The sequence below is a fragment of the Camarhynchus parvulus genome, chromosome 2 (genome assembly GCF_901933205.1).
Source record: "Camarhynchus parvulus chromosome 2, STF_HiC, whole genome shotgun sequence".
Lineage (NCBI taxonomy): Eukaryota > Metazoa > Chordata > Aves > Passeriformes > Thraupidae > Camarhynchus > Camarhynchus parvulus.
This window is the reverse complement of record NC_044572.1, coordinates 114,112,519-114,132,338: the sequence shown is the minus strand read 5'-3', so window position 1 is coordinate 114,132,338 and position 19,820 is coordinate 114,112,519. Positions and strand designations below refer to the sequence as shown.

At 42.3% G+C, this 19,820-nt stretch overlaps 1 protein-coding gene across 1 annotated transcript; it reads right to left on the bottom strand.

Annotated features, from left to right (window-relative positions):
- Positions 1 to 402: 402 nt before the first annotated feature.
- On the bottom strand, positions 403 to 15,851 carry SDCBP (syndecan binding protein). Its single transcript, XM_030966834.1, has 9 exons — positions 15,699 to 15,851; positions 11,224 to 11,305; positions 8,234 to 8,312; positions 5,626 to 5,735; positions 5,153 to 5,311; positions 3,988 to 4,163; positions 2,619 to 2,790; positions 1,973 to 2,064; positions 403 to 1,113 (listed from the first exon to the last, which is right to left on the bottom strand). Exons 2-9 carry the CDS (start codon positions 11,272 to 11,274, stop codon positions 1,059 to 1,061), a joined length of 894 nt encoding a protein of 297 aa, XP_030822694.1. The 5' UTR covers positions 11,275 to 11,305; positions 15,699 to 15,851; the 3' UTR covers positions 403 to 1,058.
- Between the last annotated feature and the right edge of the window lie 3,969 nt (positions 15,852 to 19,820).

Here is a 19,820-nt window from a genome sequence, read left to right as displayed (position 1 = left end):
TTAAGGTGGAAAGAGAGTTAGAATCATAAGAGGGCTTGGGCTGGAAGGGATTTAAAGATCACCTAGTGCCCAACTCCCAGCCATGGGCAGGGACACCTTCCACTTGACCAGGCTGCTGGGGTCCCATCCAGCCTGGCCTTAAACACTTTGAGGGATGGGGCATCCACGGCTTCTCTGGGCAGCCTGTTCCAGTGCCTCACCACCCTCACAGTGAAGAATTTTTTCCATTCAACACATCTTACTTAAAGTAGTCCAGAGCTACCCCTTCTAAAACATTTCAATGTTAAAAGGAGTAAGATTTTTAAAAATATTTTACACTGCATTTCCTATCTTAGTTGTTGGCTGAAACTGACCTCAATAAAATAAGTCTGTTTTACCTTAAGCAGGTACACACACAGGATCTAAAGTTTTGGTCATTTATTTGGTTATGTCTAAATCCTTAAAAGAACATGGTTAAGGCGAGAGAGAAGCATAATCATTACAATTAATATAACAAGTAATAAAAAGATTTGAGTATCTGTACACTACTTTAATTAACGCTTACTGATGCCTTGAGCTATATTCAGCTAGGTGGCATTTTTGTGTAAACAGTATTTACTACAACAAAAAATTAACTAGTACTAGCCTTACTTCTAATATGCTATTTCAAATCTACTCTTGCAAACAAAAAGCAGTAAAAATACTCATTTGTCTTAGACATACAAAGCACAGCATTGTCCTGGGTAACAACATGTAGCTTTGCAAGTGATACCTGGTTCCTTTAGTTGCAATGGCTTATAGTAGTAGTAAGCTAAATAAAAGACCTACAAAGAGAAGTCATAACACAATTGGAATTTCACATTGTCAAGCATGTAAGGCTGCAAGTTTTACAGTGTGTGAATACACGTGATATGTTGAACGGTGACATTCCCAGCCATTATAGATGCAAATGCTTGATGCAGCATATCTTCTCAGCCTCCAGAAAGGCTCATGTGCAGAAGAAAGATCACTGAGTATAATAGCCCAAGTTTAGTGGAATCATCATTATATATATGTACACACACATCCATGGTGCAAGCTTAGACTTCAGGAACAGAGTGATCCATCAGGCTCTTCATGATGCTAGTTGCCATCCTAAGGAAAAGGAAAAGGCATTCAGGTTTGTAAGACAACTACAGAAGACCACTCAAGCCTCAGCTCACAGTAGCTTTGTCACTACTAGTCCTTCAGTACAAACCCGAAGCTGGACTTTCACTCCACTATTTTTGACAAGCTGCTACAGACAGCTGCAAGAAATTGCACCCTGAGATTAAAGAGAAGCCCACAATACTCAATGCTTCTATTAGCACCTGAGCTGTGTGGTTGGTATCTTTCAGGGAATGGACATGTGTGCAAGCAGAGTACAACCTCAAGGGAAGGAGAGCAGAGGGAAAGGTGGCTGTTAGACTGAAAACTGCTTTGTAGAAAGAGGATACCAAGCCAAGGGTGTATCCTTTTCTTTTACCTGAAAAAAAGACTCAATTACACCTGAAGCATTACTAATGTCTACCAGTTTCAAAAATACTTATGCAGGACAGATTTAGTTGTAGAAAGCCATTGTTTCCAAAGGATTAGGAAGAAACCCAAAACTATCCTGCCCAGAATCTTTTTTATGCCACAGGAATTACTTGCAGTACAAACAATATTTTAGTTAAAAGGTAACAAATACTTGTAGTATTCAGTTCTTAGAAATTCAGGCTTGGTCAAAAGAGGTTTGGAAAAGGCTTCTTCTAGAGAGGAAAAGGCAAAGGATCATCACAAACACAGAATAGGTTAAAAACAGTACCAACACACACCAATTTGACCAAAACATCAGATTAAACAAATTTTCAGGCATCCCCACCCCTCCTCCAGTCTTCAAGTAAAGTTTGTAACTAGGTCTTATCATGAGTACACTATCTAGTCACTGTCCACGGGATTATAAATAACACCATAGCTGCTTTGTATTACCTACCTCTTTATTATATAGTCATAAATACTGGAAGGCATCACAGTGATGGTCACTACATTTCCAGCTGTTGCCAAGATGTCTGCAACCTGTGAGTCCTGTCAGAAACAAGAAGTCATATGAGCAACACAACTCAAGCTGACTAAGAAAGCAGCGGTTCATGAGCTTTTTCTAGACACATTTCACGTGGCTTTGAGACCCTCCCCAACTCCTTCTCTGGAGCACTCAACCTTCAGGACAAACCACTGAAACTGTAATGCCACTTCACAGATGTTTGGTTATGAGTATCTTGCATGAACTGACTCAAGAAGGTACACAGATGTCATACACAATTCCTGCTAAAATTTGTTTCAGGTTGGAAGGAGGAAGCTTCCCTTCGTTTTGCCAGCAAGGCTGGACTACAGATAAAAACAGAGGGACAGCCTTGCCAGGTAGAGGCAGAGGGGATGAGAATGAGCTGCCCCGACAACCAACACAAAACTGCATAGAGGCCTAAAACATCTATGTCTCTCCAGTCAAGTTAACATCATGACTGAAGTTTTTATTTTATGAACACTAAACAATATATTACCTTTTCTGTCTCTCCAAAACACACTACACAAACATAAAAAGTTCACAGCTATCCACACCCCACACATAGTAGTTATTTTACCTTCAACCCAATTACATTCTGGCCATTAATTTCACAGATGTTATGCTCTGTCAGAAGTCCATTTCTTGCAGCAGAACTGTCTTTCACTATTGAGGTTATTTTTCCATTCTTGAATATGAAACCAACATGTCCTGTGCTGTCCTTATGCATGGTAATAATTCGTTCAAAAGGTCTAAAAAGACATTTAAAATAAAAATCTCCAGTCTACTAAACCACAGGAAAAACCACATTCTATTTTAGCATCTTTAGCTTATAAAACGTAATTGTACTCTAAGGGATTCATATTTTCTATAATGAAAAGTTGTTGGGTTTAACTTCATTTTGTTAATATTGTTGTATTAGAATATACTTGTTTATAAACCTTACATGTTTTCCCTGTTCTACAGATATTTCACCATCTGGATTAATAATAATACAAAAATCCCATACAACATCCACCCACCCACCACCCCAACCAAACAAACTTCCTCTAAAAATAAAGTTCTCTACAAACATTACAAGGTCGATAAAACAGTGCAGACAGTTTTAACAACTGTAGGTAGACTACAGGATTCTGAGAGCACAAGGCTTCCCCAACACCATTTCAACTGCTTTGGGGACAATAAACCTTTAAACTGTGTCTTAAAAAGGCAGAGGAAGAGGGTGCCATGTTGGCCACAGAAGTGGTAGACAGAGCAGGGAATCTACTGCCACAGTATTTTAATGCAGTGTTTGAAGTAACTGCCCCAATCAAAGCAGCTGCCCTCCACTGAGTCAGGCTTGGTTCTTAAGCAGGAAAGAACATGGAAAAAGCTTTGAGGCATACACTTAGTCACATGAAGAATCATCTGTCTTCTTGCAGCCTACAAGCCTTATGTTGAATCTGACCTGTTGTTACTACATACAGTTAGCTACAAGATCATTATTTAAAAAACATATTGGGTCATCAAGCATGCTTTTAGTAAAATTGGCATTAATTTCTATGTAAGCAACAGAGTTCACAAGAAAAGCTATCATGCTACATAAAATGCAAATGTATTAATACAGCAAACATTTTGTTACTTTTATTGTTGACTTTCACTTAAACTAAATTTAAAAAATGTATCAGAAAAAAAGCACAGAACTCTTCAGAGTTTAAATTTAACTTGTGCCATCTCTCACTCACTAGTTTATCTTGGAAAAATGTTACGCCTCATCATGCTCAGGAAGTTTACAAGTTAGGAATCATTTTGATTGCTCCCCACAAAAGGGAACATTTCGGAAGATTTTTACTACTGAAGCACATGGACAAGCAAATTTTGTGAAACCTGTTCAAGCAAGGGGAGACCCAAACCCCTCAGAATTACTGAGTGATGGATAATGGCAAATCCATATCTGCAGCTGGCCTTACCTGTCCCGAATGATCACTGAAATCCTTTCTGCAGAAGCCTGCTTCAGAACTTTGTGTGCTTTATCAGAACTCCATCCTGCACAGTTTTCACCATTGATCTGCAGAACTTGGTCCCCAAACCGCAGACCAGCAAGGGATGCTGGAGAGTTTGCCTGAACTAACTGGACAAATATACCCTACAAAAGAGGGGAAAAAAAGGGAAGGGAGGAGAAGGGGAAGTTCTTGCTTAAAAATGAAGACCAGCCACAGAACACACAGACCCTGAAGTTTCCCATTCTACACAATATCAGCTAAACAGACAAGACAGAAGGACCTGCTAATTATCTCCTCTTAAGGGTCACTTTTGAAATTTCAGTCTGTTTCTAGATGAATTTAAAAGTCTGACAGATACTTAATGCAAGAACAAAGTTCAAAAACAAGCAAATCTATCTAGATCTCTAAATATTAAAAATTAAAAAAAATATGAGCATAACAATAAAGTCTTAAGCAAAGGGGTAAATACTTGTCTGTTTTAACAGGTGTTACAAAACTATTTCTAGTGAAACTACCCCTAAAAACAAAGTAAAGCATATCAAAGCAAATTATAAATAATACCCTGGAAGAGAGGGGTGTTAAAAAAAAACACCACCCCATGTAACTCTAAGAAAACCCCATTTTCTGCATTAGAAGAACTACAGAAAAGTATTTTAACCCTATATGCTACCTGCAGTACAAATTTTTTAAAACATTCAGATTAAATGGCTTAAATGGTTTAAGCACCTTTTACAAAAAAGGAGATACTTCTAAACTGTGGGCAGTTAGTACATACTGCTGAACATTACGTACTGCCCAGTATTTGCACAAAGGTAAAGACAAGCAGTCCTGAACTGATAAAAAGTATCACAGCAACTATGCAAGGACAAGTTCACACTCTAAAGTGAAACAAAAAATATTTTATGTATTTTTCAGATCTTATAAAACACAAGGCATTAAACTGCAGCTGTAAATTCAGCTTCTAGTCCAGAGAGCTGGATATCTAATTACAAGTCTAATGAAGGACTTTAATATTCTGGTAACAGATAACAAACCCTTTTACAGAAGACTATTTTGTGACCACATCCTAACTTCACTGCTAATACAGTCCAGCAGTAAAATCTCTAGAGGCAAAAGCAACTTCTACACTTACGTTATCAACAGACTTAAGGCGAAGTCCAATTCTGCCATCTTGATCTTTACACAGAATTGCTTCACGGATGCCTTGCTTAATTTCTGCTCTGCGAATTCCAATATCATTTCCAGTCACTGGAGCTACCATGTAATTAGTAGAAGGTCGTGTTACCAGTTGCTGATTAAAACAAAACAGCCAGACAACTTAGTTTCAACTTTTAAGAATAGCTATATGTCAGTTTGTATGAAGTGATATTTAAGAAAACGAACAAACAAAATAAGCCACACCACCAAGTATCCCCCACCCCCTCCCAACACTGGAAATGGAGTGCTCAGTTTCAGAACAGACTAAAATAGGCACTGCAACTTAAATAATTCACCTCTCAGTCAAGTATGGTACTTAAGGCAAATAATAATCTGCTATCTAGAATGCTAGATACACATTTAGTCTTTACACTTTTGTTTTCTAGAATATGCATGACTGGTACCTACACCCTGTGGCTGAGCAGCTGCTGCCACTGCTAAGTTTCTCTGCACCTCTTCCTCATTGAGGCTCAGGCCCATATACTGAGAAAGTTCTGGATACAATCTGGGGTACAAGCCTACAGGAGAAAAACAAAACAAAAATCAATACAACAGTTGGTTTAAAAGAAGGAACAGTTAACTGCTTTCACATGCACAATTCAACAAATCTTGTACTTTTGTAATTATTTAACTGGAAAATTATGGCAGAAGACCCACTTGAATCAGAATTGTTATTCTGACCTGGTTCAGAAGAGTAACCAGACAAGCAGCACTTCTGAGAGAAAGAACTTGGAGGAGAACTTTCAGTTTCAGTTACTCTATTCACCCTTTACAACACAAACAACAAGAGACACACGGTGACGTTCCAAAACCAACACTGCGCTGCATTGCATAAGGACACGCCCTTCAACTCCAGAACTTCTGAGCAATTAGTGGAGAACTGCTCCCTTCCCCACCCCCAAACCAGGTGTGCTGAAGAACACACACAGAGACCTTCTACCAAGTTCAAAAACAGCAAGAGGCATTCACGCCAAGGATATTCCAGATCTGAGGCATGGCAAGGTTCCTGCAGAAGCCTCCTGGTTCTAAGGTTCACACTACAGTCTGCTTTGAGTCTTCAAGAGAAAGCAGCTGTCATTTTGTCACAGCTTCAAACTGGAGGGGCTTTATACATGCTTCTCAACAAGACAAAGCACACACAGCCTTTAAAACATCCCTCTATACCCAAGCAGAGGGAGGCACAAGGAGTGGGAGGAAAGGAAGCTGAACTTGTCAGACCTTGAGCTGAACAACTCTGGAAATAAACTTGATATGGCTCTTGACATTCCACAGATCATTAACTGGTGCCATCTAACAAGTGCCAGTTATGAGAACTCTTAACTGACATTCTCACTAAATGAGTGGGGACAGAAAAAGCTGCTTGGAGAGAGAGGCAGTGGAAAGAAGGGCTTCAGAAGCAACCAGACTCCCCAGTACACAAGACTTAGGTTTCTAGTGTTCATTTATGGGTAAAAATGAATAAAAACAGCTATTTTAAGAATCCATGTCTGACCAGCAACAGAAAGTAACTTTTCTGGGAAGGAGCAAAGGTCAATGCAAGGTGAATGCCAGTATAAACAAGAGATTTTTTTGCTCTTTAATATGCTGCTTTGCATGAGAGCAGTCTGATCATATTTCTGGACTAATCCAGAAGCTTATAGCTTCATCAATATTGATTAAAAAGCTTTTGATGAATCAATTTTCTTTTTTTGCTTGCTTTTTCAAGCAAGTCCCTAGGATTATACACAACACAGCACAAGATTTCTGCAGCTACCTAATTCTTCTGTTTTGTTCTTTACTATACCAGATGCATTCTTTGCTGGCTGAATTAAATTCTCATTTAAAACAGAGTGCTCCAAATAATGGAACACATACCTGAACACAAAACTCTTGATGTTGTACAGTGTCCTGTTTCTGTCAGAACAGAAGCATTTCCAGTGGGTCTAGCACATCCTATAGGTGATGCAAGGCCTTCTTTAATTTGGGATATATTGAATGATTAATCATTCTTCAGTCACAGAATTCCAGACGACTTCACACACAAACTGATGTCAAAATTATGTTTTGGCTCCTGCTTGCTAAACACATGCAGGACAATTCAAACTATGGACAGCAGAGCTGCCAAGACTGCTGAAGCAAACTCAAATCTGGTCTGCTGAGGTTAGGCCAGGTAAGTACCTAATCCAGATAGGATCTATAGAGGCAACTCTGGTGAGCTATGCAAACATCTGCCTTAAAGTCATCTTAGACACAGAAGCATCCAGAGGAGAATTGGAGACGAAGTTCCATCCACCAACCTTTAATATCTGATCAAGCAGCATTCCTGACCACTGTTCCAGCACTGCTGCTGGTCTTGCTTGTTACAAGGCTTTAGGCCTTTTAGACTTAAATTTACTAAAGCAGAGCTCTAACCTCAAACACACCTGTGCACCTTTGTGGATGTACACGTGCCTGGGAGACAAGAAGGAGGAAGTAAAAGTACAAATCATTCAGCTTTAGATCAGATGGATTTCCCACCACACATCTGATTCCAAAATCTGCTGCAAGCTTTATGTTAGTTGCACAACAAGATTAAGTGCCATCTTCCTGGGCACTTGTTGACAGAGATTTGTCTTTGTCTCAAAGCAAACCCAGTGTAGAGGAAAGACTCTGACTCGCACTGTCCTCTAAAACTTACAAATACATATGTGATAAATAAGGACAGCTAAGTGTCTGAGGTAAGACCTAATAGAGCCCAAAGGCACCAACATCAAATCAGTTATGGCAGGTTCACTTGGAAAAGGTTGCAAAAAGAGAAAGGTGACTGCTTGCCACAACTTCCTTTTATAAGCAAACACTGTTTTTTGACTCCTATAGCACCTTACCAAGGTGGGTGTTAGTATTTCCAAAATGGAAATGTAAACAGGGTAACATTTATTTCCCTTTGTAAATAGGGTAACATATTTATAGCTATTTTTGACTGTACTGTTAACTTAAGGATTTCATAACTACTTTCCACAACATTATCCAGAGGATACTATGCAGTACATGAGCTTACCTCCATCACAAGGAATTGGAGCAGAAGCTTCAGACAAGATTGCTGGATTAGCTGGATTTGAAGAAAAGGCAGTCTGAGCCTAAAAGCAAAGAAACTTACATATGTTATCTTGCATAAGAAAAAATAAATCTTAATTATGCAGGCAGGAGACTCAGTATTTTCTTTTTTCTTGTACATGCTAATTACTATTCATCTTGAAGTAATGAAGTCAAACTTTTTATATGAAATAAATAGCTTCAATACAACATGCTGTAACAGTATCAGAACTACTGTAGCAGATCAATTCATATCTTCCTGTGACAAAGCTACAATGATAATGCAAAAAAGGTTTCCTGTCAACCTGATTTATTTACATCATCAAGCAAGTTAAAACGCCTTAAAGGAAACATTACCTTTGTCCAAAAAAGCTTACAAATAAGTTTTAAGGTGTGACCTTTAGCAGAGTGTTTTGCAATTACTTTTTTCAGCTAGAGAGCTGAAAAAAAGTAATTTTACTTCTTCACACCATTTACAGACATTATTAGTGAGATCCATAGTTCTTTTCAGGTGTCAAGTTCCACACAATCCAGTGCTACTAGTATGTCTTCTGAAAGAATCAGACCTTCCAAGATGATTTTTCGACAGCCACTACAGTGAACACATTAAGCTTTATTTCTGTATTGCTGACTGGCTTACTTTATTAAGTTCTCTTATATTTGTGAGTCAGTTTCCTTCCTTCTCAGTACCTCAGCTCTGTTTTTTGGCCTTATGTGTTCATGACCAGTGAAAAATACAGCCTTAGAGAGGCCTCTTAAGCATGATGGAAATAGCTATTCCAGTAACTTTCCTGAGGTTGAATGTCAAAGGTGGGGGAGCAGGGGGAGGAAGTACTCAATGCATACTGAAACGTTATGCTGAACGGGACACATAAATTTTCTAACACAACATGACAGTCAAATTGCTTCATGATGTTAAGGAAATGCTTAAAAATAGAGAACTTCTCAGTCCTGTTCACTCCAGGAAGTTGTCTTTAAAAAAGGTTTCACAGCAAGAATGAGTCATTATTTAGCAATATCACGTGCATTTAGAAGCACAGGCTCCAACTCAAATGAGGGACAAAAAGAGCAGGTTAGAATAATATTTAATGTAACAAGTCTGTTTGTTTTAGCCAGCAGTCATTTGAATCTTAGTCACTCACTGCAGATACAGACATCTTTCAGCACTCTGCCCCCTCTTCTCCTAAGAATGCCCGCAGACTTATTTAAAGAGACAGCATTTTTATAATGCATTCTCTGGGAGAAGGAAATAATTTAGCCTTTGATACCAGCAGGTTAAGGAAGGTGATTCTGCCTCTCTACTCAGCCCTTGTGAGACCCAACCTGGAGTGCTGTGTCCAGCTCTGGGATCCCCAGCACAGGAAAGACGTGAACCTTCTGGAGCAGGCCCCAAAGAAATGATCACAGAAGCAATCAGAAGATGGAACACTTCTCCTATGAGAAAAGGCTGCCAGATCTGAGGCTGTTGAGCCTGGAGAAGAGAAGCGTACAGCAGCCTTCCAATACTAAAGGGGGCTTATAAGAAAGATGGTGACAAAGCTTTTAGCAGGGTCTGTTGCAACAGGACAAGGGATACAGGTTTTAAACTAACAGAGGGTTAGATTTAGACCAGATATGAGAAACAAGTTTTTCAAAATGAGGGTGGTGAAGCACTGAAGAGGTTGTCCAGAGAGGCGCTAGATGCCCCATCCTTGAAGACATTTAAGGTTAGGTTGGGACATTTAAGGCTCTGAACAAAGTGATGGAATTGAATATGTCCCTGCTTGTTGCAGAGGACTTTTACCCAAACTATTCAGTGATTCTATGAAAACTATCAGTGAAAATGGAATGGCTTACTGATTACATTTATGACAATTTTCAACTGTAATATATAAACTCTAGCAGTTGAGTTGGTCAATAAAAGGCCAAAGGAGCACGTTCTTGGCTCCAGGCTACTCAATTTTTCGTTCAGCATTACCAGACTGTAGATAAAGGACTGCAGTTACATAAGAAGAATGGAGTGGGAGGACACAATCAGGAGCAATTCCAACATAGCACCCACAACTGCAAAAGCCCCACCCCACACACACAAACACAGATGAGAGAGGGCACTGCATTTTGGGATAGCACAGGAGAGTTAAGAAGCTGTTCTAGTAGTTTGCTTGATGGCTTCCCCAATGAAAACAGCAAGGACAGAAGTATCAACCACCTTAAAACACACTGTAACTTGCTGTTGTTTAAACCAGGAAGGAATGCAGGTTAAGTTCAGGAAAAGGTAAAATGTCGAAGAAAGTAAGGAAACTCCTTGTGAAATACATCCACATCAAAGTACTCATAGACTTGTTAATCCATTCAAGTGTTTTTCATTATTTTGTTTCACAGATATTTTTTAGTCCTCATCATGTCTAATAATAAAACTATCATTATTCTTACAAATGAAGGGTTTTGCACAAAGGTGATAATCTTGGATGTACTGTAAGAACTGGTCACTACCATGAAATAGCCAGAGGACAAGTCTGATTCCAGATGGCATTAAGACAGCCAGTGCTGCCTTTTTTGGGCTTTTTTTGGTTTTTTTTTTTCTTACTCCAATGACCACAAAAACTTTCTGTCACAGATTTGGACACTGGGAATGAGATGCAGCAGATTTATTAGTTTAGTCATCAAGTCAGAGCTGAAGTATGTGAAGACACTGACTATATTTGTCTACTTAAGACCATGTATCTATACTTCAAAAAACCCAAACATATTAAAGACAAATGAACACAAATGAATAGATAAAGCAAAATAAATATATCCAGGTGGTAAAATAAGCATTAATCATATTAGATCAAGCTACAAAGTAAACAGGCTGTCTTTTCCCTTTCAGAGTGAGATGGTAAAACAAGTTCTCAACTACAGTAAGTCTCCTCTTTCCTGGATTAAATATCAGATAAGTTACTGTCACCAAAACATCTTTTTTAAAGTCCACCATACCTGAATAACTTTGTCCACCTTCAGATCTTCTAGGGAAGGATAGAGAGACATTTTGATGAAGTCCTACTGGGCAAAGGGCAGACTAGAAAAAAAATCAAATGGGAAAGCAAACAAACAACAGGATTAGCTTTCAGATATTTACTGAGTTTAACTCCTTATTTTTTTTTCTTTTAAATAAATTAACCAGACTAAGTGCTAAACAAGTGTTCTGTGACCTGCCAGTCAGCAGTAAAGATATCTGGCACTACAGATGAATTCCATTAAGACTACCCATTTAATCTGTTATCAACAGCAGCCTTTGGCTAATAGGCTTTATTTAATATACTTAGCACTGTCAAAGTTTAGGTCTCAATGAAGAGAAAACCTACACAGAGCAAAACATTTCACAGGAAGCAAAGAAAGACTTTAGGAGGCCAAGATACAATTACAATGAGGGTTAGGAGGAAGAACCTAATCACCCTCCTCCCAACAGGGACAGTATTTTGCATTTAACTGTGAAAGCTTCCGCTCTGTTGTCTAAAATATTTAAACACTTTCAACACTTCTAATATTCCACTGACCTGCTTTTGGCTGGGATAGAGCTAATGTTCTTCCTAGGGCTGTGTTTTGGATTTAGGATGAGAATATTAATAACACACTAGTTGTTTCAGTTGTTGCTAAAAAGTGTTTATACTAAGTCTAGGGCTTTTTAGTTTCTCATGCCCTGCCAGTGAGAAGGCTGGAGAGGCACCAAGAGCCGGGAGGGGACACAGCCAGGACAGCTGAATCAAACTGGCCAAAAGGATACCAAAAGGATACATACTGAGCATGTGGCATCATGCTCAGTATATAAACTGGGGGAAAACCTGGCCAAAGGCACAGGCATTGGTCAGCAAGTGGTGAGCAGTGGCAGTGTGCATCACTCATTTTATATATTCCAACTATTTAATGTTTTTTTTTCTGTTTCTGTCACATTAAACTATCTAATTACATCAACCCATGACTTCTCACTTGACTCTTCTGATTCTCTCCCCTTATCCTGCTGGGGCAGGGGGAATCAGCAAGCAATTTTGTGGTGCTCAGTTTTAGGCTGGAGCTAAATCATGAGATCCAGCAAGAAGCCTCTAGACAGACCTTGGCTTCCATTTGCAACACATTAATTGCAGCAGGAGACCTGTAAAAACTAGGAAGATTCAGTCAGTGGTGAGTTTCAAAACACAGAAATTCCAGGCTGGCTGTCATGTGATGTTCAGAGAGCCCCTGTGACAACTTATCAGGAAGAAATAAAAAAAAAAAAAAAAAAAAAAAAAAAAACCCCCAAACCCTAAGCAAAACCAAAAAAAAAAAAAAATAAACCACTTCACATGGTACGCTAAGGCACCATGCTGACATCCAGCTCTCCTAGAACCAGTCACCTGAGGCTTCAGGAAATCCCATTTTTCCACAGCTCTTTAATTCACACTCTCACTGAGATCAGCTGAACTTTTGAAACCCACAATAAAACATTCCACATCAGTATATGGGAACATTTTAGTGAGAGGGATGGAGAGGGACATAACCAGAAGACAACAAAATGTGATACAGTTTTGCAAGTCACAGAAGGTACTGAAAACATAGTTAATACCGACGTTTTAATAAAGGTTTTTGGTTTGAGGGTTCATTTCCTCATTCAAAGAAAAGAGGTTCCTATTAAAGTAGCAATTTAGCAAAAATTTCAGACTAAAAGTGACCATTGCATAAATCCTTGAGCGATTGCTTCTTTAAGTGCAGACACAAAGTCCATTTCTAAATGAACACCACACACACAGATGCCTAATGTGATACTGCAGTAACACAATAGACATCTCTTCATATTACACTAAATTCATCAACAGCTTTTATGTTTGCTCAGCAGTGCCCAACAGCTCCAGTATCATGTCAAACTGCAATTAAAACTTTAAAAAGCATGCTCTAAATGTGACAGAGATCTAAACTGTAAACATGTGGTCTGTCATATTACAATAATTAATTGCCACTGACTTTTTTGATTAATTGTTGCAACTCTACCAAACATAGTTAAAGCCTGGAAACTATAACACATGCATTTAAGGTCAGTTTGAAATTCTGTTTTAATCCAGTATCAACCTGAAACAATGAAATGCTTTTGCTTATCCAAAATGGGTAATAGCAAACGTTAGCCAAAGCCCTTGGTCAGGAAAGTGGTTCCTGGATGCTCCATCCTGCTGCTCACACCAGTCAAGGCACACACAGCATCAGACTCGGCATCGCCTTCTGTGCTACAGCAGCCCTGGTAGATTCAGATGCTAGTCCAAGCACTGGCACATGTTCAGAGTCAGCACACCCCTGGCAGCAGGAGAGGGCAGGCCAAGGACAGCGTGTTCCCAAAGGAGTCACCCCATGGCAGGGTGAGGAGAGGCACAACAGCAGCACTTTGCAGGTGATGATCTTGGCATCCACAGAGCTGCAGAGCACAGCACAGGCAGTGCCAGGTCCCCTGTCCCAGTGACCAACTTCCACGGAACACCGTGGCCAGCTTTATTTCTCCTCCTCAGACCAGTCTCTGCACACAGTTACTTGGTTACCAGGACACCCCAAGTTTATAAAGAGGAGCCCAGGGCTTTCTGTAGAAAAGCACTAGCAAAGCTAAACAAATACTAGTGTTCAGATTACGTAAAACAACACTCCAGAAATTTATCCTGCCCCTTGACAACCCCCTCAGCCTTCCCTCCCCAGCCAAGGGTTAACAAACCCAAGTGCTTGTCACCAAAGATCTGCTGGGCTGGCTCCTTGGCCATAAACTCATCTGTTCCTGGTTTTGGTTTTCCAACTAAATAGCCAGAGGAGCAGTCACCACTGTAACTGCATTCACTGAGCTCATAACTTTGCATATGGTAACACAAATACCCCATGTTAGATAATGTGAGAGCCACAAGAATATTGTATTTAGTTTAAAAAAGGATTGTTAAGTAACAATTGCTACTGTCAGGGACCAGCAGTAATTGCAGGAAGAACTTGTCCACGACTTCTGTGCAATGTTATTCACAGTATAAACATGAATTTCAGCCGGTGCTGTAACAGCTTTAGGCACTAGGGAGTGGATACCACAAAACGTGAGTCATTACAACCTCCTCTCCTCTCTTAAAAATCTACACCAACATCAGAATCACTTTCCCCAATCATTTCCATACTGTGAGGAGACCAAGTGTTTAGGGACGTAGAAATGAAAACAAAAGGAAACGCATGGGGGAGGAGCTGTAACTCAGCTGGCAACCCGCTGGCAGTAAAGACCTCGCCCCCCTCTTCAGTACACTTGGCTGGAAAGTCTGACTGCCCCTGCCAGCACGGCCCACTAAGGAGATCCTGTTTGCCAAAGGGAAGTACCGGGCCACCGATGGGAGAAGCATGAAAGGCGTCACTCGTGACACCCTGAGCCTGCCAGCAGGAAGTCTCCAAGGTGGGAGTGTTCCCGAACTGCTTTCGGTGGCGAGGCTGGGAGGAGAAGGGCTTCTCGACGCATTCTTCAGGTCGGAAAGCGTGAACAAAACACAGCAGGATGGTCCTGCTAAACCCCAATCTGGCCAGCCTGTAGTGACTGCTGTCTTTGAAAGCACCAGCAGCCAAAACTGTGGGAGGGGGAAAAAAACAAAACAAAAAATGCCCCCTCATATGTCTTCCTCCTGTAGCCCGTGGAAAAAGTACAGCAGGACACAATGTTGGCACCTACAGTGGAACACTGGTTCCCACTTCCAGAAATTAGAAGCTTATGAGCCCCGAAATTCGTCTTTAAAGCAGATCGAGGACAACACTTCCCGAAGGTCAGCCTGAGACATCACGGACCGAGGAACGGTTTCGTAAGACGCGTTGTCTGCTAATAACTCAGTATTTCCCTTCTGATACACATCTAATTAGCCTGGGAGCAATTGCCCTCGTTATGCGCTCAGCTCCGAAACCTGCTGCCTCCATTTCAGACCTGAAGCAGGGCTCGCCTGCCTGAAAAGGCCCGTCGTATCACCCCTGAAAAGGCCCGTCGTATCACTCCACTGCTGCAGCACCTTTCAGCCTGTCATAAGAGAACTCAATTCAAATGCCCGAGCCTGCCCCGTGCAGTGGCCGCGGAGCCCCAAGGAGCGGCCAGAAGGCGCTCCCAAACCCCAGGGTCGGGCACAGACAGTCACACAGGGCCTTTATCCAGGCGCTGCTTTCCCTGTCCGCGGGCGGAGGAGCCCCCCGGGCCGGCAGCGCCCCGAGCCCGGCTAAAGGCTCCCCCCGGCCGGCTGCGAGGAGCGGCGGCCCCGCAGGAACACGACACGGCTCCGCGGCTGGAGCGGGCACCCACACCGCCCCCGCAAGCGGCACAGCGGGGCCGCCCCGGCGCCGGCCGCCCCCTCCCCACTCCGCCATGCCCGGCCCACAGCCCCCTGCCCGCCTGCCCGTCCCGGGGAGCGCACAAAGGGCCGCGGGGAGGGACCCTCCCCCTCCGCCGGCCCCTCTCTTACCTCCGGCCCAGGGGGTTGTTGGCTGCCGTCCGTCGGGGCCCGCAGTACGGAGAGGGGCGGCGGGAGTGGCTCCCCTGGATCCCGGCAGCGCCGCTAGGAACGGAGCGGGGCGGGGGCGGCGGCGGCGGAACTGGCCCGGCCCCGCGCATGCTCCGGCGGCGGCGGGGAAGGGGCCGGGGCCGGGGCCGGCGCCGTGCCTGGGTTGGGCTGCTGGCGGCTGTGGGGCGGAGGGGGGCGAACGGGGTGGCGGTGGCCTCGCTCCCCTCTGGCCGCTTGTTTCACGCCGAGTCTTGGAATCATCAAGGTTGGAAGAGATCTTCAACATCATCGAGTCCATCCGTCTACCTGGCATTACCGCTGTAACCACTAAACCACATCACCCGGCGCCAGACCCAGACTCCTCTTAACATCTCCAGGGATGGTGACTCCATCACCTCCCTGGACAACCTAGTTCAGTGCCTCACCACTCTTACAGTGAAACAATTTTTATAATACCTGAGTCTTCCCTGTTTCAGTTTAAGGCCATTTGCCCTGGTCCCCTCATTGCAGTCACGGCAGAGTCCGGCCCCCACCTCAGCATAACCTGCAGTCAGGGAACTGTAGAGAGCAATGAGCTCCCCTCTGAACCTCCCCCTGAGATTTGTTTTTGTAGGGCCTTAGACTCATTCGTGTGCCTTTATTGGTTGATAGCTGCCGTCTTCATGGAGAAAAAGTACGATTTTCTACTAATTTTCCTACTTTTTAAATTTTTTCTGCTATTATAAAGCACACTCTACTAACGGCCTCGTGTGTGCCTTGCTTTGTATGTCTGCCGTGGATGGCAAGCTGTGACACATCAGAGCCGGAGTGACCACATCCCCTGTTCCACGCTCCAGCACCTGTCCCACAGTCCTGCCCTCAGCCTTCTCCTACAGACAGGCGTCAGAAGCAGAGGTTTTATCCTGGAGAGGCTCCCCTGAAGAAACCATGATGTAAAGTGTACCAGTGACAGAGAAACCCCAGAACAAGGTCGTAAAGAGACTTTCATAAGTCAATTACCATAATTATGGTCTTTGCCTTATTTAGAGTATGGGCTTCCCTAGCATCAATTTTCGGTCTCCCCTTCCTCATTACAATTCTTTGCCTGTTGTCAAATATTGTTCATCGTACAGATAATTAAATGTGCTGTGAGCACCCTAGCGCTTCTCTTCATCTAAGAGGAGCATTCAGTAGAGGAGTTGAGCAGTCCTCCAGCACCCAGGAAGGAGATCTGCTCCCACCTACAGTATCTTTCTCCTGCCCTCAGCCCGTTCCAGCAGTTGCCGAGCTCTTCTGAGAGAAAGCTGAACTCATTGCCCCAGGAGAAATCAAATCCACCAAAAAATATGGATGCTTTTCTGCTGGTTGGTGAGCCATACTAGCAATGGCTCTCTCAAGAGCAAGCATGAGCCACAGCAAGGGAGTGTGTGGCTGGACACAGGAGAAAGGAGGAAGCAGAAGGAGAAATGGGAATGAGAGGGAAGGTTGTTTCGCTTCACTCTGGCACTAACAGGCTGTTTCATCATTTGAGCTGTCTGCACAATCATAACCTCAGTTAAGCTAAACAGAAATTTTGTTGTAATATATATTTTTCTGTTGTTGTTGCAGTGTATTTTCCAGTTCTTGATTCTCTCCAGTTGCCAGCATCTTTGGTGAGCACCAAGGGTCTGCAGTAGCAGCCACAGCAGTGCTGAATGCAGAGGAACAGCAAGTCTCTGGCTGCTCAGGAGGCTTCTGTTTCTATACCCAACAATCAGCCAGACCTGGAACCTTCCTGCATGCCACTACCTGAACCATTGGCTGCTGAGTCATGCAACTATGGGTCATTAAATATATGTGAAGTGAAATCTTGGGTTTAGGGTATAAGTTCACAAAAATCCTGTATTACGTGTTTTCTGGGCCAGGAGGAAGGGAGGGAATCTAGTTATAGTTTAATAATGACATATGATTACTGCTTTAGAAGTGCTAAATTTTCTACGTAGCCAAAGGAGATTTTAACATAAGTGCAGTGAAAGTTTTAAAACTATGCTCAGACAAAGTGTGCCACTCTTCATCCTGAAATGAGCTCAGTGCAGTGAAGCCCTGGACCCACCCTGTAGAATGAAGAGCACTGTAATGTTCGTGGAGCATGGAAATTGCAGGTGTGTGATTGAGAGTTTTCCAGTGCAATTCTGCTGGGTGCCAGTGCTGACAGCTGAAGGATGATGTTTTCTTTTGGTTTGATGTTGAATGCTCCTCTAATTGCGAAGACCTTTCTTCTCTCCAGAAAGCTAGGCTGTTGTTTGCTGTTTTCTGCATTACTATATCTCTACTATCTGCTGGTCTAGTCTCGTTTGTTTCCCAAGGAAACCAAATTTTGGAAGGAGGTAGCATGTGTCTCAGTCATTCTGTGACATGAACTGAGCACCTGGGACAAAGGAGATATTTCTGTGTCCTGGAGTTTGGAGGGAGGCAGAAGAAGGGCCAGGCCATATCTTTCTAAGAATTCCACTGAGACTGGGGAGCTCTAAGGAGCCAGAGGTAAATTGCTCAAGATTAGTTCCTAAGGTATGTGCATCTATTGTTTGAAAGAAGTAGAACAAATAGCCAAGTTATTAGAGTTTGCTTGTTTAAGTTAGAATACCCATGGGCAAGTGTGATAATTTTCCATCATCAGTGTACTGTTTGTGGGTTTTTTGCTGGCCTAGTGCCAACTTTCAAAGAATAATAGAAACCACCCACTGATCGGTATCAGTCTCAGCTGTTGAAAAAATCTCAACAAAATAATACATAATTATTACTGAAAAATTCACATTTCTCCTTTGAAGCTGAAAACAGGTTGTGCTTTTGTTTGTAAGGAAGCTCTCCACCCACTCCACAATTAGTGGTTGCTCAAAACATGTACCAATTGTGCAAGACAGCGCCCTGTCAGCACTGAAAACAGCATAATTGTATTAAGGTGGTTCCATACCGGGGGTAGTTATGAGGGAGTTAACGGGTCCTGCTCTAAGCCAGCTGAAAGGAGTGTCCAAACATGTTGTTTGTATTTCTAGAACAAACTTACCACAAAGTGGCTTAATTAACTGTGAGGCTGCATTGCACTGAGCTGTATCTCTAGACTTTATGTAACAGAATTTTTGTACTTTCTATGTGGAAATAAGATTTTTCAGCATAAACCCCTGTTATGCAGAAGAGATTACATTACAGGAGCTTTGCCCCAGTAATGTACTTAGCATTAGATACTGTTAGGTCACTTTTTTCCTCATTCCCTGTTCATATTTTTTGATCTTGCCTTTTAAAGGCATTATAACATATTACTTTCATATTACTTTTAAGAGCATAACACCCATGGGGTGGATGGCACTCAGTGAGTTATTTTCCACTGTTCAGTTGGCAGTTTCATGCCTGATTTCTTGTCTACTATTCAAACTCCGCTCTAAAGATGGAAATACTAATGTTGTCCCCATCCTTACTAAGTAATGCTCCAAGTGCTGTGCAAACAGTTGCTCATTTATCTTCCATCATAATTGCTGGGGTACATACAAGGCATTCGGGCAATCAAGTTGAAAATACTCATAATGCATTATTCTGAGATCTTAGTTCTACAAACTCATGTCTCATGTTTGTGGTAATACAGGAGATATTTTGTCAAATCCCCACCTTCCTGATTTCACTCACGACTGTGTGTGCCCAACATTTCTGCAGATTAGACCTAGAGCCTCTGTGGGGCAGATAGAAAATGAGCAAAACACAAGAACTGCTTTGTGGAGAGTCTGGAGAGAGGAGTTATTTGTCACTGCCGGACAGCAGCGTCCAACTCCACTGCCTGACAGTCTAGGTTGTGAGCAATATGTTCCTCTGTCCTCCTCATTCATTAGACACCTTGTAGCCTTTGCAACAGATGAAGAAGAGGTCCTGCAGACAACAAGCTCCTTCATGATCCTGAGCCGGTCCTAGGAGACAGGAGACAGGAAAGAGAGCCAAGGAAGGGGTGGATTTGAACTCTATGCAGGCAAGTGGGAGGAGTGACTGTGCTCTTCCTGTGCCTTATCCAGAAGTGGGATTTTGCTGGAAAGGACTTAAATAACCTGAACAGTTTTTTCCTACCTCTGATATACACAGTTC

Coding starts and splice junctions, on each gene's coding strand:
- SDCBP (XM_030966834.1), bottom strand. CDS start 11,274: ATGTCTCTCTATCCTTCCCTAGAAGATCTGAAGGTGGACAAAGTTATT. Junction 8,313..11,223: donor AGGTGGACAAAGTTATTCAG/GTATGGTGGACT, acceptor CTTTGCTTTTAG/GCTCAGACTGCCTTTTCTTC. Junction 5,312..5,625: donor CAGCTGCTCAGCCACAGGGT/GTAGGTACCAGT, acceptor TGTTTTAATCAG/CAACTGGTAACACGACCTTC.